Source organism: Brachypodium distachyon, chromosome 1 (assembly GCF_000005505.3).
Source record: "Brachypodium distachyon strain Bd21 chromosome 1, Brachypodium_distachyon_v3.0, whole genome shotgun sequence".
Taxonomy (NCBI): domain Eukaryota; kingdom Viridiplantae; phylum Streptophyta; class Magnoliopsida; order Poales; family Poaceae; genus Brachypodium; species Brachypodium distachyon.
This window is the reverse complement of record NC_016131.3, coordinates 2,290,480-2,311,211: the sequence shown is the minus strand read 5'-3', so window position 1 is coordinate 2,311,211 and position 20,732 is coordinate 2,290,480. Positions and strand designations below refer to the sequence as shown.

At 45.0% G+C, this 20,732-nt stretch overlaps 2 protein-coding genes and 1 non-coding gene across 3 annotated transcripts; 1 reads left to right on the top strand and 2 right to left on the bottom strand.

The window, feature by feature from the left end:
• Nucleotides 1-7,551: 7,551 nt before the first annotated feature.
• On the bottom strand, nt 7,552-8,751 carry LOC104581939. Its single transcript, XM_010231128.1, has 2 exons — nt 8,182-8,751; nt 7,552-7,581 (listed from the first exon to the last, which is right to left on the bottom strand). Exons 1-2 carry the CDS (start codon nt 8,749-8,751, stop codon nt 7,552-7,554), a joined length of 600 nt encoding a protein of 199 aa, XP_010229430.1.
• Nucleotides 8,752-9,202: 451 nt separating this feature from the next.
• On the top strand, nt 9,203-9,363 carry LOC112270241. Its single transcript, XR_002962641.1, has one exon. It is a non-coding gene; the product is annotated as a U1 spliceosomal RNA (small nuclear RNA).
• Nucleotides 9,364-9,989: 626 nt separating this feature from the next.
• On the bottom strand, nt 9,990-14,137 carry LOC100837659 (nucleobase-ascorbate transporter 6). Its single transcript, XM_003563438.4, has 14 exons — nt 13,897-14,137; nt 13,663-13,760; nt 13,349-13,525; nt 13,148-13,248; nt 12,946-13,021; nt 12,797-12,856; nt 12,536-12,720; nt 12,300-12,396; nt 12,113-12,199; nt 11,955-12,013; nt 11,767-11,858; nt 11,226-11,303; nt 10,974-11,134; nt 9,990-10,487 (listed from the first exon to the last, which is right to left on the bottom strand). Exons 1-14 carry the CDS (start codon nt 13,994-13,996, stop codon nt 10,269-10,271), a joined length of 1,590 nt encoding a protein of 529 aa, XP_003563486.1. The 5' UTR covers nt 13,997-14,137; the 3' UTR covers nt 9,990-10,268.
• Between the last annotated feature and the right edge of the window lie 6,595 nt (nt 14,138-20,732).

Below are 20,732 nucleotides of genomic sequence, written 5' to 3'. Positions count from 1 at the left end.
TTGGTCACGGTGCTACTCGATCTACCGGGTTTAAACTTAGAGCACTGTGCTACTGCTGGTGACCCTACGGTAAACTCGAGTTCGGATGTCGAGATCGCTGCGACCGTGGTGCTATGTACGTTCTGTCTCGTCTCGGCCAGAACCAGATGAATCGATCTCGGGCGCACCGCGGGCACATGGATATGCATGCTCCCCCACCCCTCCTCTCTGTCTCTGGCCGGCCTGCACCAAAGCTGCTCTTCTGCTTGCTCCTCCGCCCCTCTCCTCTCTCCTGCGGCGGAGGCGCAGCTTTTGCCGCGCTTGGACGCTTGCGCCACTGCCGTTGATCGCTTCGCCATTCCTTCATTTCCTCCTTATATACACAAGGAACACAACCTGGGAAGGAAGAAACCTCAAACCTCTGCTTTCTCCTCCTTCCCTACTCGTTTAACAATGGCGGACGGTGCCGGCTCTTCCTCCAAGGCGCCGGCAGCGCAGGTGGGGAGCGACTCTGACTCCGACTCTGACCATGCCGTGTCAAACTTGCTAGCCAACTATCCGGGATAACCACTTGCAGAAATCACTTCACTAGACGGTAAATAAGCACATGCGGTTTCTGCTTATACAAAGAAGCTCGTGTACTAATCGCTATTTTCTTGTTGCTTCTTAGCCGTCCCTCCCCAGTCACCGGCAACCAACGTTGCATCCACCGCCGTCGATAAAGGGAAGAGAAAAGCGAGGAAGGCCAGAGTTCCAATGCCGGTAAGCTGAGTTACGGCGACAAAGATTTTACTGCAATTCAAATTTTAATTGGTTCACGTTCGTTGGCAGCCAAAGTGGCTCGCGAGGTGCCCGCCGGACCGGTGATCATGGACGCCGCCGCAGGACCACTGCCCGTCTCTCCCCTCGGGCCCGTCGCTCCCCTCGGCGCCATCGCTCCCCCCGCCGGCTTCCACGGTAAGTATTCTGAAAGTGGGCTTCTTTTTTCTTTTTTTTGAGGGCAAAGGGTATCCTGGGGCGGAGGCGGTCCGCGGCCATCCCCTCCCCGCTGCCATGGCTTCCTCCTCCTGAGGCGGAGCCGTCCAGCGCGGCGCAGGCCCGGCCGACGGTGGCGAGGGCGTGGAGGTCGGCGGAGATGAGGGACGAGACACGACGGCGAGTGGGATGAATTACCTCTGCAATGCCCCAGCCATACTTAATCCTCTCGCCCAGAAGAGACATTGCATGAACCAGCGGATGTCCATTCATGGCATGCTTCTGTTGAAAGGTCTGCAATGAGCTCATTGTGCCTGTGTACTGCATCCAACACTGTCGCCTGCTTCTCATATTTTATCAAATGCGTAGACGCACCATGCAGAGTCGACCTGCCATGGACACATTATCTGCATGAACAAAACAAATAGAGCTCAGTTGTTTTCTGTTCCGCCGACTAAGCACTTTTTTAATTACTACGGACCAACCACTCAGACCTCATGTTCATGTTCAGGCCAGACAAAAAGAAACTTCCGTGCTGGTCCATCGTCCGACCGAGCTTTTTCCCAATGTTTTTCCATTGTTTTACCATTTGCAATTTTTGCATTACATTAATTTGATATTTGCAATTTTGCATGCAGTGCCCGCGTTCAGGCCTCCGGACCAACTGCCCCCGGTGCCACCCGTGGATCTTAATGCTGTGCTCCATCTGCAAGTGCCTCCCGCACCGCGTCTGGGCGCGCCGGCGCCCCGGCCCCAGATTGTTCACATTCGTCTACCGTGCGTGGCATGCAACGTCCGGGACGCGTCGGTTGGTCCGATTCCTTTTCTCCATCAGTGCATCTGCAGCGTGTGCAGTCACGCGGGAGTGGTGTGCAACATTTGCGCTGGGCTAGCCTGAGGCGTTCGTTTTACTTTTCTGTTCGGAAGTCAGTTCGTCTCCTGCCGTCGTACTAAACACTGAAGAAGAGTACCGAAGACTAGCGATTCAATTTCTACTTTCCAGAAGAATTCTACTTTGGAAACTGTTCATTACAGATCATTTCCACTTCCTGTTCGGCAAGTAGGTGTCAGCTGCCGTCGTCTGTCCCTTAAGTGGAGTGCTGAACACTGAAGATTTATGTACCCAAGACTATCACTTCAATTTCTACTTGGATTTTTCAGAACACTTCTAATTTGGAAACTTCTCATTACGGATCACTTCCCCTTGAAAACTGCAATGATAAACGTTTTTTGTTCACACAACACTAGTTTACATGTTATCCTGGTAGGACCAACTCGCCGGATACACACGGTTTTCTTCATCCCATCCTGGGTTTCCCGGCCGGGAAGCACCTTGTATCATTTCATCATCAACTCCTACAAAGGATTTTTGGTGTTTAATAAGTATTTAACATCACGGCGGATAAACTAGAACCAAGCAGGATGTACCTTCAATGAAGGACTCGAATTCATCATATCCAGGTCTTGTTGGTGCGACCCCGTTGACCGGTTGATTAATCTGCATCTAGTTTGGCTGCTCGTCCGGTCCCGAGAACAGTGAAGGTCTATCCACAACCCAGCCATCAACTATATTAGACGAAATAGATGCGCTTTTTATCCCCGTTCCCTTTACGCACAAAAAAAAAGGATGGAAATACTGATCTAATATCTAATTAAAGTACTGTAGCAGAAATTTATGGTCCAGATTTCACAAAAGTTATCGTACGGTCCACATTTTTTCAGATTTTACAAAAGTATATCAATCTGGTCGTATGAACTACTGAGAGTATATGGGAAAAAGTGGTAACACAATCTCAAGAAAACTACTAATCCAATCCGAGCCACGCTATGCAATAGCATCGGATGGAACAAATACAATATTGAGTTTATCCGTGATTCCTATTCTTTTCCTAAATCTTTTTTTTTGGGCACCTTTTCCTAAATCTACACGAACACTAACACCACATATCCGACATATCCAGTAGGGCGATCCGTGATCCGAGTAGGCACGTGAATCACAATACTATTGTGTTCCTAAATAGCACCGCGTTGACAAAAATATTATACGGTAGTATTTACAACCTTTAGTCAGCCCACGCCGAGTACTACATCAATAATACTTCCTTGACAAAAATTTAGACGGTCAGAATTGATCCTTTTCGCACAAGAGGGATCTCATGCAAATCTAGCATATCGTCAATCACAATTGCCAGGAGGGGCACAAGAGGCATCTCATGCAGAAGGAAAAATTTAGACAGTCAGAATTGATCCTTTTGGCACATCAAGGGGATGCCAGGGATGGGAGAGAGCTTCTAGGCGGCGAGGGGCGACGGAGTCGGAAGGGAGCTTCCGGGCGGAATCGGCCGGCGAGGGAGGATCGGAGGAGATGCCGAGACAGGGGGCGGCTGATAGACGATAACGAGGGAAGGCCGGGAGGTGGGAGCGGACGGGTGGCGGCCAAAGCGTTTGCAGTCAGCCGGCGAGCGGCGGCACGCGTGGGATCCAGAATCGCACAGGCGGCTAGGTGAGTGAGGAGTCAAGAAACAATCAGATAACGTTAGGGGAGTTAGGTGACTGAGTGCGCAGGTGAAGAATAGATAGACAGTCATGTAGGAAACTTTATTCCTTCGGGACATATTTTTTTAAAAAAATAGTAAACTCGCCGAACACAACCAAAATACACATCGGGTCATAACCGGACGTACCGCCTCACCGGAGGCCGATGCGCGGCTTTGTGCCGTATTGGAGGGCGATACACAGCCTTAGAGCCGTATCCGTGCAGTCTTATATGAATCAAAGTAAATAAGTCTTCGTGCCATGGCACAAACATAACTCGTATGAAAATTCAGTGGATGACTTGATGTTGATCAGAGGAGGTAAAGCAAACAGAAAATCAATATCTGCAAGGGGGTGATTTTTAAAAAATAAATAGAAAAGAAAAGGCGTGCCACAACAATAGAAGAACACAAAAAAAACTATGCATACCAATAGATGATGGGTCTAATAGATACAAATTGTACCGATTAAAAGTCAATGTTTATTGCATCATCTGTAAAAATAATAACTAATCTCCCATATACTGTGTTATGAATTTAAACAAACCTAAGACTCCATTGAAAAACAAGAAAATATATATTTTTTGGTTAGGTAAAAAAAATACAACAAATCAAACATTCCAAAAAGCACTGAACAAATCTAAACACGATACATCCAAACTATATACAAAATGTATCTATTAGAAAACAAAAATATAAATACAGAAAAATCATCCCATTAAATGAGTCTAGCCGCGCAATACCCGCTAGTTTCATTTAAATATCAAGGAAATATTACATACTAATTTAAACAAAATAAAAAACTAGTACGCCATGATATAATCGTCGTCGTTGGTGGTCTCCCGTATGAACTCACCGTCGTCGTCCTGGCCGCTACGGCTTGGGCCTGCGCCTGCATCGCCCGCCCCCAAACTGTCCCTGTAGGACCACTGGAGGGCGTTATCAACCGACGACGGCAGCAGCACCGCCTTCTACAGAGTCATGGGCTCATGGCGGCGGCAAGCCCCGGCACGCCGCCTAGGTCGCTCGGGTCCGCCAGCACCTGCTGCGCCCGGGCTTCCGCCAGCCACATAGGTTCCTGGTCGTCCCCCTCCTTGACCTCGCGACGGCCGATGATGGGCCTGCCACGTGGCTGCGGCTCACAGATGATGATATCGCCGACTTGGCGCGGGGCCTGGCGCTTCTTCACCGCCACACGCCTCCTCGGTAGAGGCTCCATCGCCTGGGCCCGCACGAGCGCAGGTGGTAGCGAACCACCGGGGAGAGGCCCGTCGTCCTCAAGGTGGGCATCGAGGCTGAAGCCGGGCACGCTCCAAAATGCCACTCGCCCCGCGGGGTTCTTGCTCCACGGCAGGAACATGTCGTTGTGGCGGAGGAGCTCCTCCTCGCGCCGATGGCGCATGATCACCTCCCATTGCGTCGTGTTGCGTAGGTGCCACTGTGGGGCGGTATGCTGAGCCGGCGTCAGCGTCCCGCCGTGCCGATACACCTCCTCGGTGAATCGCATTGTCCCCGGGCTCAGCACCAGCGGGATGCCTACCCCGCCGGCGCTCAAGTTCCAGTCGGATATCCAGAGGCGTGGGGTAGCCGGTGCCCACGTCTCAGCGGTCGTGAGGCTGCTCGAGCCGCCACGACGACTACTCCGGGCATCCCCATACCCGGACATGGGGACGGCGAGGCGAGAAGCAGGGGAGACGACGCGAGATGGAATGGAGGTGTGTCGCGGATGGGATGTGTGCGAGTGAAGGCGAGGCGAAGACCTCGAAGGTATGCTTATATGATGCTCATGTATGCATGCATGCTCAAGGATTTTTGAAAATTGAGATGTTACATGAATTCGGGCAACCACTCTTGAGGTAGTTCCTTTCATGAAAGGATCTTCTGTTACAATTTCCAGACTGAAACTACTGTCCTATAAGATCACATACATTTGTTATGTTCAGTAAGCGTATTGTTCTGCCTACGTGTATATTGTACTTGATGGAACGGAGGGAGTATAATATGTGGTTCTGATAAGTGATAACACATGGATGGGCTAATATGCATTAAATTGTGGTTCCTCCGGTGTGACACATGTGAAACAGAAAGTGAATGGAGCGAATGAGAATATTAAAGGTACCTATCTTTCAAAATACTTCCAGCACTCTTTTATGGATTTTGGATTTATGTACAAACAACAAGATATAACCGGGGCTACAGAATAACATGATTGATTAGCTGGCTCCTTTTGTTTCTTGTAACCTCTTGCATGTTGCATAAGTTAGGAAGTACTCCCTCCAATCCATAAAAAGTATCGCTCATTTTGTACTAAGTTAGTATAAATTTTGTATTAAGTGGACGACATTTTTTTTATGAATCAGAGGAAGAACTAACCTTTTGGAGTTAGATGCATACCCATACATATATGCATGGTTTCTTACTTTTCAGGGAGAAAGTAATTATTTTGTAACATTTTTGTTTGCACGTTTCATTTGTTTCAGGAGAGAAGATACGAGCGGAACGCAGCGGGGCGTGACAACACACGAGAAAAACACTAGTCTATACCTATCTAAAAAATACGGACCGTTCCCTTCACCACGCGTTTTCGTCGTCTGTCAAACACCACTTCGCCCCCCGGCCCCCCCCCCCCCCCCACCCCGCACGTGTCCCGTACTTCTTCGTGAAAAAAATATCCCCTCACCCCGTCCCCGCCCGGTCGCCTTCCTCCGCCGCATCAAGCCTCCCCTCCTTCGTTCGTATCTTGTTCCCCTCACACTCGATACCTCTCCTCTCACCCCGATGCCAACGGCCGCGGCGGCAACTGGGGACAGCGGACGGTCTACCACTCCATCTCCCTCACATCCCCGCACGCACGCCCCAGCATCCTCCCACCTCCAAACTCCTCCTCCATCATCCCTTCCCCACCCCAGCCCTACTTACATCGCCGTCGTCAGCCTCCCCCACAGCTTCGCCACCTTCCTCCCATACTCCTCCGTCGTCTCCCACACGTCGGGCACGCGGCGGATCTTCTACATCACGGCTTGGGACGACGGTGGCATGGACGGCTTCGACGAGGGAACATGGAAGGACAGAGACTCGTAGCGCTGCGCTGCAGGCTGGAGGAGGAAACCGGCGCAACGACTTCGTTGTCTGCCACCGGATTGGCACCCGGTTGTTCCCCGTCGTCCTGGACCTACCTCCCGGCAACAAAGGCATGGAGTTCGTCATCGTCCTGCTATCCTCGAGAGGTAACAGATTACCTTCACATGGTTCCGATTTCCTGCTCTTGTTAAGCTTCTCAACATTTGCTTCTGAACTCCTGTTCATTCGGAACACATGTTTGCCCAAACTCTGGACCTCTGTGAAGCAGTTCTATTTATGTTTTCTTCCGTGTGACTTTGGAGTGATCTGCTTCTTGTTGATTTAAGTCAAGGTGTTATCTGGAATCTTTAATACTGGCAATTGATGCTACACTTGATACGAATCTCTGCTATGTAGTTCTGTATACAATTCAATATTGTATACGGATTTAATTGCAGCTCTGCTATGTTAGTTTCTTGAATTATTCTGAAATTTATCTGTATGCGAACTGAGAAGTGATAGACATGATCTTGTTATTATGCCAACTGTGATCATATATTGCCACTAATATTGCATACACTTGTTTGGAACGTGAGCATACTTGTGTCTTCACTATTCAGTACATTAAACCTTGTCAAAAAATTCAGAGATGCACTCATGTTTTAGTGTGAATGACAAGTTACAAATCTCTGTTAATTTCCTATTTCTATAGTTCACTAAAAATGTGTCTTTTGTCTGTAGAACTTGTTTTCTTGAATTTTGAAGAGCATATATATTATCTGAATTGAGTTCCCATAGCTTCTCTTTTATCCTTATAACTAGAAGAACCATTTATTTATGTGGCATGGTACCCACATGGATGCCCCTTGTGGCCTTATCATCAATTTTGTTCTCGATGCAAGGGGGGAGGGGGGGACTTCTAAAATAGCATGTCAATGAAGAGATTGATCAGTTCATCGCTTGGGTATCGAAGTATATGAACAAAAACTTATAATATGATATGCTAATTCCCATTCTTGTTTGCTCCAGGAGACTAAAGAGCAAACGTTTGTTCATTATAAATTCCGATTGTTGTTTTATGAGGGAGTAGATTGTAGTGAGAATATGTTTAGAAAAACCTGTTTTAGAAGGATGTTTGGTGCTCGTCAAAGAAGATCAAACAGAGAAAATTTTGATGCATGTCTTTAAATTTACCATTTTATTTTGTTGCCCCGTTGCAACGCACGGGCATTTCAGCTAGTTTAACTAAAAGACTTCAAAATCTCAGTCAACACACAAGCTGTTATTGGATAAATATCCAACAGACGATCACACCGACTTATCTATAAGTAAAAAACATCCCGGTTATTTTTCATTAGCAAAACCCGATAAAAACTGCATTTATTCTTGAAACCGTCTAATTAAACTGGAGATGTTTAATTTCCTCCTAATCAGTGGTTGGCGGTGGACGAAAAAGCAGAGCGTAAGGGTACGGACGATACGAGGCAAGTCCGTCAGCCCCCGGCAAGTAGTAGTCATGGCATCCGGCGCACTGCGTGGCCAAGCTGGGGGGGGGGGGGGCACTTCCAAGTTGATACGCGTGCTGGCAGCAATGTCGGCAAGCACAAATGTGTAACCCCTCCGGCTTCGGTACGATCGTCGCTGGCCGGGACTTGCACGCCACGCATCTGAGGACGTTGGGCTGCCGGTACCGGGTGCCGTTTTCGTCGTCGATCATCTCCTCGGGCTCGATCTCGTCGATGACGAGCAGATCGCACCGGACGGTGAAGCAGTCGCCGTCCTTGCCGAGGTGGTTCGACGCCTCCAAGGCCTCCCGCTGGACGAACCTCGGGTACCCCACGCCGAAGCCGGTGCCTGGGAGCCCCACGGTCTGCCTCGTCCAGACGTGCTCCTGGCCCTGCTTGCTCGTCTCGTCCGCGAAGCTGAATTCGGCCCGCAGCTTCACGGGCGAGGCCTCGGCGTCGGGATCAGTAGCGGCGGCGTCGCCGAGGAAGGTGAGGGAGACGGATATGAAGCCGTCGCTCTCCGCTGACAGGTCGCCGTTGGGGAAGACGCTGAGCTCCCAGCGGCGGCGGCCTACCGTGAAGGGGTTCGACTTGATGCTCATGCCGGCGGGCGCGCAGTCTCTGGCGATCGAGTAGCCGTGGACTTGGAGCAGGTGCGAGCCGCCGGAGACATCGGCGCCGGCGCTGGAGATCGACATTGGCTTCGATCGATCGAGAAGGTTGATCAGTTGGAAGACGGATATACATAAGGCAAGTACGTTCCCTAATTGTGTGGTTAAAAAATCGGCCGGGGGTTCCGCTGGAGTCGTTCAGGAAAAATAGGGCCGGGGAGTCCGGTATGCATGGTCGTGCTCGCAGAATATGGGGGCCCCTTGAGCTTCTTTTCATTTTTTTATTTTAGAACCGGTGCCTTGAGCTTTGCTAGGGGGAGTTGGGCCAACAGCGGCCTCTTGCCAAAATTTGAATACGAGCTGTACCTAGAAGCCCTCGTTCGCCGAATTATTCAGCCCACACGGACTCGCGCGGCAGCCAGCGCCAGGGACGCAGAGCTTCTTCTTCCTTCTGTTTGTTTAGTACCACATCGGCAGTCGAAGCCGGTTGCCCCACGAAGTCCCGCTATATAATCAGAGCCATGGGCAACCTTGCTCCATACTTACCTGGACGGGGTCGACGGGGGATCAAGAAGCCCCGTGGCTTAGGTCAGGGGCCCACATTGCACATGGTGGGTGCGCTGGCTTACCATCTCCCCAAGAGGGAGAGTGGACGTCATAATTTGTGCTAGAGGGCGTACGCGTTCGCGCGGCCCCTGCCAATTCCTTAAATTTAAATCTTGGTCCCTGGTGCTTTAGTAGAACTACTTTCGGATTTTCGTCCCCGGTGTTGCGTCGAGCTACTTTTGGCCGCCGTTCTGTGCAGTAGAGCGACATGCACGTCTTTATATTTGGCAGTCAGGGGAAACGGACAGTTAGATGTATAGCATGCTGGCCAATGACAAATGTAAGGTTGATTTCAGAAGTCAGCTTATGTGATTGTCGGGGATCCTGCTATTTATGCCATTTGTTAATCCACTCTTGCATGAACAAATTAGTTTTGCCTTGAGAAATGCAATTCAGTGTACCTTTTCAGGGATGATCTCAGCAAGTTGCAATCTCTAAGACCTCCAAAGTTAATCTCTTGTTGTGCAAATTGATAGTCTCAAGTTTAAATCTTTGTGCAAATCCGGCATTGTGCTGGCTTGACCCACAAGTTAGTTGCCTTGAGAAATGCAATTCAGTGTACCTTTCCAGGGATGGTTAATGACTTGCAGAAGGAGTGTTGAGATCGTTTGTACATATATACACGGGACAATCTCTTTTTTTGGCGCAAATATAATGGATGATCTCAGCAAGTTGCAATCTCTTATCCAGTAGCAGCAGGGCTAGTAAATATCCATATGTATCTTAAAGGTTTGCGATTAGTTTAAAAATTCAAAAATTCCATAACAAGCTACTCGTTTTTCATCCAAAAATATCACCTTCATTGGTAACCTCATATACATCAAAGAATATCACCTCTTGTTTTTCACAACAGTTTACTACTACACTCAGCTCTGCAGGATTCAGAACTAGGCACAAAACAGCAGCAGGGCGAAACACAGGGTTCGCATCCATGATGTAACTTCCTGAGAGGCAAGACCTAACCGTGTTTCATTTCCATTTTCTGTTACCAACACCAATCAGAAGGAAGGGAAGAACTTGTTGAGGTTGAAAGGTAGGGAGTAGAACTCCTCGCTGCGCGGGTCTGTCTTGAAGGACCTGAATCTGTCCCAGAAATGGTGTCCCCGGTCCTTCCTGGCAGTGCTGTCGTGCCTGTGCAGGGTGCTGTCCAAGAGAAGAGCTACGGCGCCTCCGACAAATGCTTTCGAGGAGAAAACCACGTTGATCATATCGTTGAACTGGACATCAGTAAATGAGAACCATCAGTTAGTACCTCTTCAGCATGTAAAAAAGGGTTATTCAGGAACATGTTGCAGTTCAATAACAGAAAAATGAACCCCACATAGATACTACAGTGTTACTAATCACCTCATTGCTTCACTCATCGTAAAACCTATAGATTGGGTATCACCGCAAGATCACTATGGAACATATCAGAATTACAATCTCTGCTAGTACTAAGTAGTTAGCACTGAGCCACCAGATTACTGAAACAGCTGTTTATGCTGATGAACTATTTTAGTTCTGAACATCAAGTTTCACTGGGGCAAACTACTATGTCTAATGGTTTTTTGGCTATGTTGATACACGATTTTAGTTCTGCACATCACATTTCACTGGGCAAATTACTATGTCGAATGGTCTTTTGGGACAAGCTTGTCAGCTGGTAGCCTTTTCGGAATAGCATATATGGAAGTTTATTGACACTTGATTTAGGATCTTACCCATCTTGCGTGCGTGTGTACTGGGCCAAATCCTGCCACAGAGGTGTACTCATTGAAGTACTGTGGAACAGAGAAACCCATAAACAAGGAGAACCCCAGGATGAATTTTGTCCGGAAGCTGTTGAGGTTGCAAAACTGAAGGAACCCAATCCCTGCCATACCTGTTTGAAGAGTAGCAATACATTGTATACTTATTATATTTCAAGCATCGACGAAAAATGACATACATTGTCAAAGCTTAGCTATACATACCAACATATGCAAAGAGAAGACAATATATAGCTGCAATTATTGGTCCTGGAATTGATGCAAAAACAGCTCCAAATTTCCCTGCAAATACAGCACAAACACATACCATCAGATACAGGTCATGATTATTGTCAGAAGTGCAGGAGCTTAAACTAGCAGTGCAAGAACAATGGAATTCTCAAAAACATTTTGCGAGTATTATATTTTGACTTCAGTCAAATATATTTTTGTCATTACAAAACCAATTTCCTGTCATTTTCTAAGGCTTCTGGCCAACTGCTCCTGTGCTAATCATTCATAAGATCAACTGCTTTATTTATCAATTTATTTATCTTGCATTGCTTATGCAATATTGCAATGGTGAAAAACATCTCTGGAAAGTTACTTAGTTACATGAAACACTTGCTCATATCATGGACCACAGCCTGGATGCAGAACGTCCCCTTTTGTGCATCTTCGAAACTTACAACTTATTCAGTTACTTAACATAGGAGTATGATGGACATAAAATGAATATATAAATACATGAAAGCACGAGCCTTACCAAGAATAGAGAAGAATATCATGAATCCAGCAGAAATCTGCACTACACGTCGGCTGCCAACGCGTGTCAAACCTAGCAACCCAGCATTTTCTCTGTTCCAGAACAACGTAAGAATATCTTCAGTACTCATATCACACTATAAAGTTATAAACACTATAGGAAACAACAGTGGTCTGGAATCTACTTACACAGATACAGAGGACCCACTAGCTGTTCCAAATAAGCCACCCAGCAGAATACCAACCCCCTATGTAAGCACACAAGCAAATGAAGGTAAGATACTTGCATGTCATTTGAATATTCAGATAGACTTGTTCCAAATGCAATGGAGGAGTTTAGATGATACCTGCCAACCAATGCCACGACTCATAACAGAAGGAGGGCATGGTGTTGCACTGGCATACCGTGAAACCGCAATGAATGCACCTGTAGACTGCATTACAAAGTAGGGAATATTATTTGGTCGATATTCGATGTCATCTGATGTAGCAATACTATGTATCTATCTGAATATCATCAGTTATCCAAAATACCTCCACAAGAGCAACAAAAGAAGCTGCCATCATGGCAAAACATTCACCAGCATCAAAGGTTGGTGCTCCCCATTGGAATGGATATGGTACACTTATCCTGCAAATTGTAAAACGATCATATAGTCATTAGCTGAACGTCAGCGTAAATTATCTCTATATTAATAATATGAACACAAATCATGTAATGCTCTTCCCTGGTGCATGGGGAATAATATGTAAAAAGATGTATGTATTACCAGGAAGCACCCGCAACAAGCCCAGATCGATCAGTGCGGCAGTGGAATTGGGTTTTCGGAGCAACATTCTTATACGCCCCACCAACAGTCAGGAAGAACGCATACAGCCACACAATGGCAACCGACATTATGATGGCGAACCGCTCAAAGGCAGTCCCCAATAAGGGTACCAGATTGGGTATGTACTGCACACAAAATTGCACGGTAATCATAAGTCTTGTTGGCGAAATCAAACAGCAGTCATCATGACGATGCATGTACCTGGGAGAGAGCCACAAGTAGTATAATCTGTGGAAGACCGATCTCAACGCATTTCGCAACCTGCATAGCAAATTCACCCCACAACTGTCAACTACATCCAGACATAATGCAGAAGTTCAGATTTGTGTATGCACAAACACAAGTCTTACACTTGGAAATCCAAGCTCATAGAGCCCGAATCCGACGAGCGCGACGAGGGGCGCGGCCGAGAGCGGGCTCAGCAGTCTGCAGCATTACCCAAAAACAAAAGCACAGGAATTAGCACGAACTGGGAGTCTGGGACCAGTTAAGGCAGGCAGGCACACTGAGGAGCAGATCAGCACTTGGAGCCCTGAGCAGGAGACCACCAACCTGACGACAATGCGCCAGAGCCCACTGAAGCCCATGATGATTTGGAGCGTGGAGGCCACGATGAGCGCGCCCTGCGTGCCCCGCATGATCCGAATGAATTTCTGCAGCCCCCCCAATTTTTTTTTGCCGTCAGTAAATCAGAGGCGTTGGGAGTAGGTAGAGACCCGGCGGGACAGAGAAGGAGGAGTGGTATGGGATGACCTCGTGGGGGTCGGCGATCCCGTCGTAGCGCGCGGCGAGGACGATGGAGATGGTCGGCGCGACGAAGGTGTAGGAGCCCCCGATGACGGCGGGGAGGCGCGTGCCGAGGAAGCTCTGCAGCAGCGTGTTGATCCCGGCGACGAAGAGCAGCGTCTGCACCACCCGCGCCTTCTCCTCCTGAAGGAACAACCAGCAAGGTCCGTGAGTCAGGAGGGACGGACGGAGACCCCCAGGCGAGCTCCCACGGAACAGCAGAGCTAAGCTGGCCAGGCAGCGCTGCAGAGGAGAGAGAGGGGGGAGGGAGAGGGACGTACATTGCCGCCGCCCATCTGGGGGACGAGTGCGGTGGGGATGATGACGGTGGTGCCGAGCATGACGAGGTAGTGCTGGAAGCCGAGCAGGATGGCCTCGGCTGCAGCAACAACAACACCATAGACCGCGAGCGTTCAGTTGCGGAGATCCGAATAAACGCAACGGCAAACATTCGAATTAAAGCAAGCCAAGCAGTGCGGGGTGGTGAGTCGAGTCGGGAAGAGGAGAGTACTGACGCCATGGGGGAGGGCTGGTGAGGCAGTAGGAGACGGACGGCAGCTGGTCCCTCACCGCGTGCGGCTGCAGCTCCTCCTGCTTCGGCGGCGGCGCGGCCATCGCAAGCCGGGGTTCTCCGCCTCCTGCTTCGGTGTCTCGGGCCGGGTGCGAGACTGGGAGTGGGCGAGGCAAGATGTGCAGTGGAAGCGAAGTGGGGTTGGAAAAGCAACTACGGCAGGCGAGAGAGAGAGAGAGAGAGAGTAGGGTTGGCTCCTCGAGACGGGTGATTTGTAGTAGGAGGAAGGCAGCGATCGCCGGGAGTGGAGAGGCGCACGCGCTCGCTGCAGCCTGCACGCAGAGCAGAGAACAACGGTCACCCACAGTGTTCCAAACCAAAAAAAGAAGCAGAGTAGTACTACTGGTGGTGGAAATCTATTCACTCTTGCGATAAAAAACGAAGCAACGGAACGAGCCGCAAATTTCATTTCTCGTTGCAGCACATATTTAGCATCGTCAATTTGTGTAGTAACATTGATTGAGTTTGTAGAAGAAATTTGACAAACACAACACGAAACATATGTGATGTGAGAACATATTTACATCTTTTTTTTTGCAAAGATGTGTGATCTGTGCAAATTTGATTAACGTAGTGGACCAAGATTAACATAGAACAAAATTATATACACAGATTTTTTTTCTTCTTCCGGATGGAATGTTACTGCTCCTCTGTTCGAGAGTCTTTCACAACTGTCTCTTCCGTAGAATCTGTACAGAATGAACCCCTGTGGTCCGTCCGCCCCCTCCGTGGCACGGCCCGCGGTGCCACTCCGCGCTCGCAGTGACTCAGGCACCAACAGGCAAGGAAAAAGGGAGATATACCACCGTAATAGTAAAAGGAGAAAGAAAGGCACACGAGACACTTTCTCCTTTCCCCTGTCTGCATGCACACGAAGTCACCGCCGACGAGGCTGGCCTTGGCGCCGACTCACCATCCTCGCCCGCCCGCCTTCACTTTACTGCTCCTCCTTTTCGTTCGTACGTGGAGTGGTTGGTGAGTTATTTACTCCGTGGTAGCTGCGTGGTGTTTGTGTACGTCCAGTGCACAGCAGGATCCATGTTTTCGAAATCATTCCTTGTCCGTTTGCCGTTTGGGACGACGGGCAACGGCGGTTCTTTGCGAGCGGCACGGCGTGGAGGTCTCCCCTTAATTCTTTTTTCAAAAACACAATCATACTTGCACGTACGCTTGCATGCATACCGTTGTTTAAAGCTCGGTTCGGAACACGGCGACTCCATAGCCAAACTTTGGCTAGCGAAAGTGGCTGCGCCGGCCTTTGCATTTGTCAACCGAGATCAAACTTGATGCTAACTCTTTCCACGTACGTACTGCATCGAACGAACGTCAAGATGAGCTATGTTCTCTTCTTCTTTCTTGGAAAAAAAAAGATGAGACGATGGACTTATTATTCTTTGGGTGATCTACAATGCGTACTCATTTATAGCGATTTTTTTTAGATAGTACAGTGCCCGTGCGTTGCCTCGGCCTCTTAAACATGTGCACTCGAAAATTCATGTTTATACAAAACATAACAATATAATTGGACATTCAATCAAAATGATCTCGGGGCCGATGCTAGCAGCCACGGCCACGGACATGGCACCCAGTCCACGCTGCCCGCCGGCCTTGGCTGGCATCAGAGCACGCGGTGGCGCAGTGCACGAGAAACCGTGCGGCGGTGGATAGCGCCGATCAGCCCTGGACCCATTTACTCGTCTCTTGCACGGGGATCTAATCCAACGCCGACGCGTATCGAAAGCGGTCACCGCATGGAGGTGCTGTGCGGGCAGTTGAGTCGACGGTGGCGGCCCGGAAAGGCAGCGCTGTGGGAATAGGAAAAGGAAGGTTCGATAGAGTGTAAGGAGACACGAAAAATCAGAACATGCACGGAAATTGATGCACGACGGACGACGACGATGAAAACCTTCCTGCTTTTAAGGCATTTGTAACATAAGACTGGGAAGGTAGTAAGGTAATTTCTTTATCTTTGTGTGAACCCTTCGGGGGTTCCCGAAAGGGAAAACCGTATGTAAGCTATATTGTGAAATGAAGTAGTTTTGTTTTTCCCTCGGTCTTTTTAGCATGTTTATACGGGTGGGTGCTTATGCTAGGGATCCTATAGGAGAAACCTCTGCGTGTAGTTCTCTGTTAAGCCGTGTGTGTGTGGCGTTGAAATGAGAACCTTGTAACCGTAGAGAAGTGTTCCCTTCGGGTGGAACTGCCTGGGAAGACGATAAGAAATCACCCATATAAACCTGACTAAAGACGCTTAGGGAAATAAACTTAGCTACTCCTGAAGCAATATAGTAATAAATACGGTGAGTACTGAGTAGGATTATTACATCACTGCGAAAACCGTCGGTAGTTCCGTTGGCCTCACCAGCCTTATAAGATCCTGCCATATGATACTTCCGGGTGTAGTTACTCACATGTTGAATATTCTACCATATGATAGAATATATTCTACTTTATCGCTTTTAATAAATTCAGATACTATTTATAAAATACTTCAAAGTGAACTACATGAAAAAATTGCAAGTTGGCACGCAGTTTTTACTATGTTTTAGAAATATCTTCATATTTGTATATACAATAGAGTATGTTAAAAAACTTCATATTCTATCTAAAAAGTAGAATATATTCTATGTTCTACATACTACATACTACCCATATACTACATTCTACATTCTATATTCTCCCGATTGCGCTATATTCTTCCAAATTTGTGTAAAACGTACGTGGGAGTAACTACACCCGGTAGTACGAAAAAGTCGTCCTATAATTCTTTGGGTGATCTACAATGCGTACTCATTTATATCGATTTTTTTGTAAATAAACGGCGTACTCGTCGATTGCAATATACGGAGTATACACCGTATTTATGAGAGTCTATCTGTGTGTTTTTACGAGAAACAACCGTAGAACCCACGTGAAAAAATTAACGTTAACAAGTTGGAAAGGTATAAAAGAATTCTCTCAGCATTATTTATATAATGCTACCACCGCTAAACAAGGTTTTAATAAAGGGGTAGTAGAAAGATATTTTAACAAATTACCTGACCCTTTAGGATCTATAATATTTGAAGAATATAAGAAACAAACAGATGGTTCGGTTTCAAATATATCTCAAGCCATTAATTTTGTTTTAAGCAACTAAGAAAGGTATGTATGGATATACAAGCCCAAAGATCTATGAAAAAAGCAGACTACAATTTTTGCAATAATATTGTTCAAATACCATTAACATACGGAGAAAATAGGCATAAAAATAAAAAATATTACAAACCCCAGAGGAGAGATAATAGGAACTTTAGAACAAAGAAAAGATATTTTTTAAGAAGATCTGACAATAGAGCTCCTTATCTACATAAGAGAAATGTAAGAAGATATGATCCTAGAAAAACTTATGATAAAACATGTAGGTGTTTTATATGTAATTCACCAGATCACCTAAGTAAAACTTGTCCTAATAAAGATCAGAAAAGGTATTCTAGTAAATATGAAGAGCAAGAAAGAGTGTTAATTATAGATAGTGTTAATGAAAATATCCTAGTATGCGATGAAGAAATAAAAGATGATGAGTCGATATACTCTATCATAGAAACAGATGAAGTAGAAAATGATACTTTAGAAGAAGAATCAAGTGAAGATGAAATAGATCTAATAGATGATTTAGCCGGTTTAAAAATTGAAATGATGAATCAAGTAGATTGTGAGCACGATTGGATTAGAGGTAAAGGAGATTATAATATAAAATGTGCGTTTTGTATATACTATCCAAGCCAAGAAAATAGGTCTACATGTAGTTTATGCTTAAGACAAGCTTGTGCCTCTTGTTTGAAGGCTAGAAATCAAGCCTGGAGACAAGAAATAGTTTGTGAACCAGAAGAACGAATCTTATTTAGTAGAGTTAGAAATTTAGAGAATAGAATAAATAAACTAGAAGCAGATCTAGAAGAGGTAAAATATAATTTAGAAAATAATAGTAGTAGTAATCAATATCAAGAAGATAATATGGTCAAAAATACTGAATTAAAGGATCAAATGGTGACAGTAAAAGAAAGAAAAGGAGATAGGCTTATCCAACTAAAGGACGCCATTACTAGCTTTGGAAACAAATATATAGTACGTTTACCATTTAAGGAGGTTCTGGGGATAAGAATCCCAGTCAAAATAGTATTAAAACCAAATATTTCCTATAAAATATTAGCACTATTAGACACAGGGTGCACAAAGAACATCATTCATGACAAGTATTTTGCGAGATGCCCTGAAATAGTTAAAACTATAGACAATGATAAAGCTGAAGTCTCTACAGACATGTCAGGAATACAAAAGATTCACAATCAATTGGCCTATAATATTGAATCTTACATAAATGGAACAAAATATATTATAGATGAAATTACAATTAGAGATTTGTCAGTAATAAAGGATGACATGATACTAGGTTTAAGATTTTTACAACAATCCTTGCAAACCACTATTATACATGAAGAAGGAGTTACATTCATCCCATATCAAGATAACGTTCCATACATATCTGAGATTATAAGACAGAGAAAATCCGTACAAAATGCAGAAATATCTAATATAAATGAAAAATATAGTGCTGATGAAGGTTCTCTTGAAATCTGCAAAGAAGAAGAGCTTAGTAATGCCATAGAAGAATACCATATAGAAAATACGTGTACCGAATGTATAGGTTTACAATCATTCTCACCAAATTGGTATAGAGATATAAAAACCAAGAAAGATATAGACAAAATAGTGCAAAAATTAGAAGGCATACAAATCATTGGAGAAATACCAATGAAACATTGGGATAAGAACTCCATAGTCTGCAAGATAAATATTATCAATCCTGATTACATAATCAAGTCAGGACCAATAGAAGCTACTCCCAAGGATATAGAAGAATTCAAAATGCATATTGAAGAGTTATTAAAATTAAAAGCCATCAGGGAAAGCAGAAGCCCTCATAGGTCAGCTGCCTTTATAGTTAGGAATCACGCTGAGGAAGTCAGGGGAAAATCTAGAATGGTTATTAATTACAAGAGACTTAATGATAATACAATAGACGATGCATTCAATATACCCAATAAGCAAGAATGGATTAATAGAATACAAGGAAGCAAATATTTTTCTAAGTTTGATTTAAAGGCCGGGTTTTGGCAAGTAAAAATGGCTGAGGAATCTATTCCTTGGACAGCATTTACATGCCCTCAAGGTCATTATGAATGGCTGGTAATGCCCTTAGGATTAAAAAATGCCCCTGCATTATTTCAGAGAAAGATGCAAAATATATTTAATGAGAATCAAGCATTTATATTAGTATATGTAGATGATTTATTGGTTTTCTCAAAATCATACAAGGAGCATATTGCTCACCTTGAAGTCTTTTTTAGGAAGGTAGAACAAAATGGGCTAATATTATCTAAAAAGAAAATGGAGATTTGTAAAGAGAAAATCAATTTTCTTGGGCACGAAATAGGAGAAGGAAAAATACATCTGCAAGAGCATATTGCAAAGAAAATTTTACAATTTCCTGATTCTATGAATGATAAAAAGGTTCTACAACAATTCCTAGGGATTGTAAATTATGCAAGAAATTATATAGATAATCTAGCAAAACTAGCTGGACCTTTATATGCTAAATTAAGAAAGAATGGGCAAAGGTATTTTAATTCTGAAGATATAAAGTTAGTCAAGGCCATAAAAGAAAAGGTCAAAAATTTGAAACCTTTAGAATTGCCATTAGAAGATTATTATTTTATAATCGAAACCGATGCATCTAAAGTAGGTTGGGGTGCTATATTAAAGCAAAAACCCAATAAGTACTCTCCAAAGGCAGAAGAAAAGATATGTAGGTATGCCTCAGGAAGTTATAAATTAAAAACAGTAAATAATATTGATAGAGAAATCCTCGCGGTAGTCCATGCAATAAACGCGTTTAGGCTATACTTGGGCTTTAAAGAATTTACAGTACGCACTGATTGTGAAGCAATATGTAGATATTATAATCAAATCAATAGTAAGAAGAGTTCTACTAGAAGATGGGTTTTATTTGAAGATATCATAACTGGAAATGGATATAAAGTTGTTTTTGAGCATATTAAGGGGAAAGATAATTGTTTACCTGACATATTCTCCCGTTCATCAATCTTGCAGGAATGAAGCGTGGATTGCTTCCCAATGGGGTGGAAGTATTCACCTTTGGAAATGAAAACACTCTCAAAATATTTCCCCCGAATACATTCAAATTTAAACCTAAGGGACATATTGCCCTCGATGAAATTCAAGAATGCATACTTGATAATTTCTGGTTCCAATATAATAATAAAAGAGAAGAAAAAGGCTATATGCTATCAATCCTGAATAGCCTAGCTGAATATTTCAATATGATGAACAAAAATATACCAATATCAGCAAACATTGCAGTGCAAGAATATAAGCCATTATATGTACTATTTGATGGAATCAGACCTGGAATATATATGACTTTTGAAGAAATAATAAAAGAAAAGCTAGATGCAAGGAAAAGGAAAGAGGACATAACATGGAAGAAATATGTTGATGTCAATGAAGCATTGAGTAGAGCAAGAGGTATGATAGGTGAAAATTATTACATAGAACCGAAAGCCAAAGAATATATCCGGAAGATCAAAGGTGAAGAAATTTCTTCTTCATCAAATACGAAGAATGTAAAAGAAGAAACAATAATATTAAAGAAGGTAAAAGGAGAAGAATCTCCTAAATATCAAACATACAAAGACTGCCTCATAAAAGGAGTAGATC

Coding starts and splice junctions, on each gene's coding strand:
- LOC100837659 (XM_003563438.4), bottom strand. CDS start 13,996: ATGGCCGCGCCGCCGCCGAAGCAGGAGGAGCTGCAGCCGCACGCGGTG. Junction 13,761..13,896: donor CACCAGCCCTCCCCCATGGC/GTCAGTACTCTC, acceptor TTGTTGCTGCAG/CCGAGGCCATCCTGCTCGGC. Junction 10,488..10,973: donor TACACACGCACGCAAGATGG/GTAAGATCCTAA, acceptor ACTGATGTCCAG/TTCAACGATATGATCAACGT.
- LOC104581939 (XM_010231128.1), bottom strand. CDS start 8,751: ATGTCGATCTCCAGCGCCGGCGCCGATGTCTCCGGCGGCTCGCACCTG. Junction 7,582..8,181: donor AGTCCCGGCCAGCGACGATC/GTACCGAAGCCG, acceptor TTTGCTCTTTAG/TCTCCTGGAGCAAACAAGAA.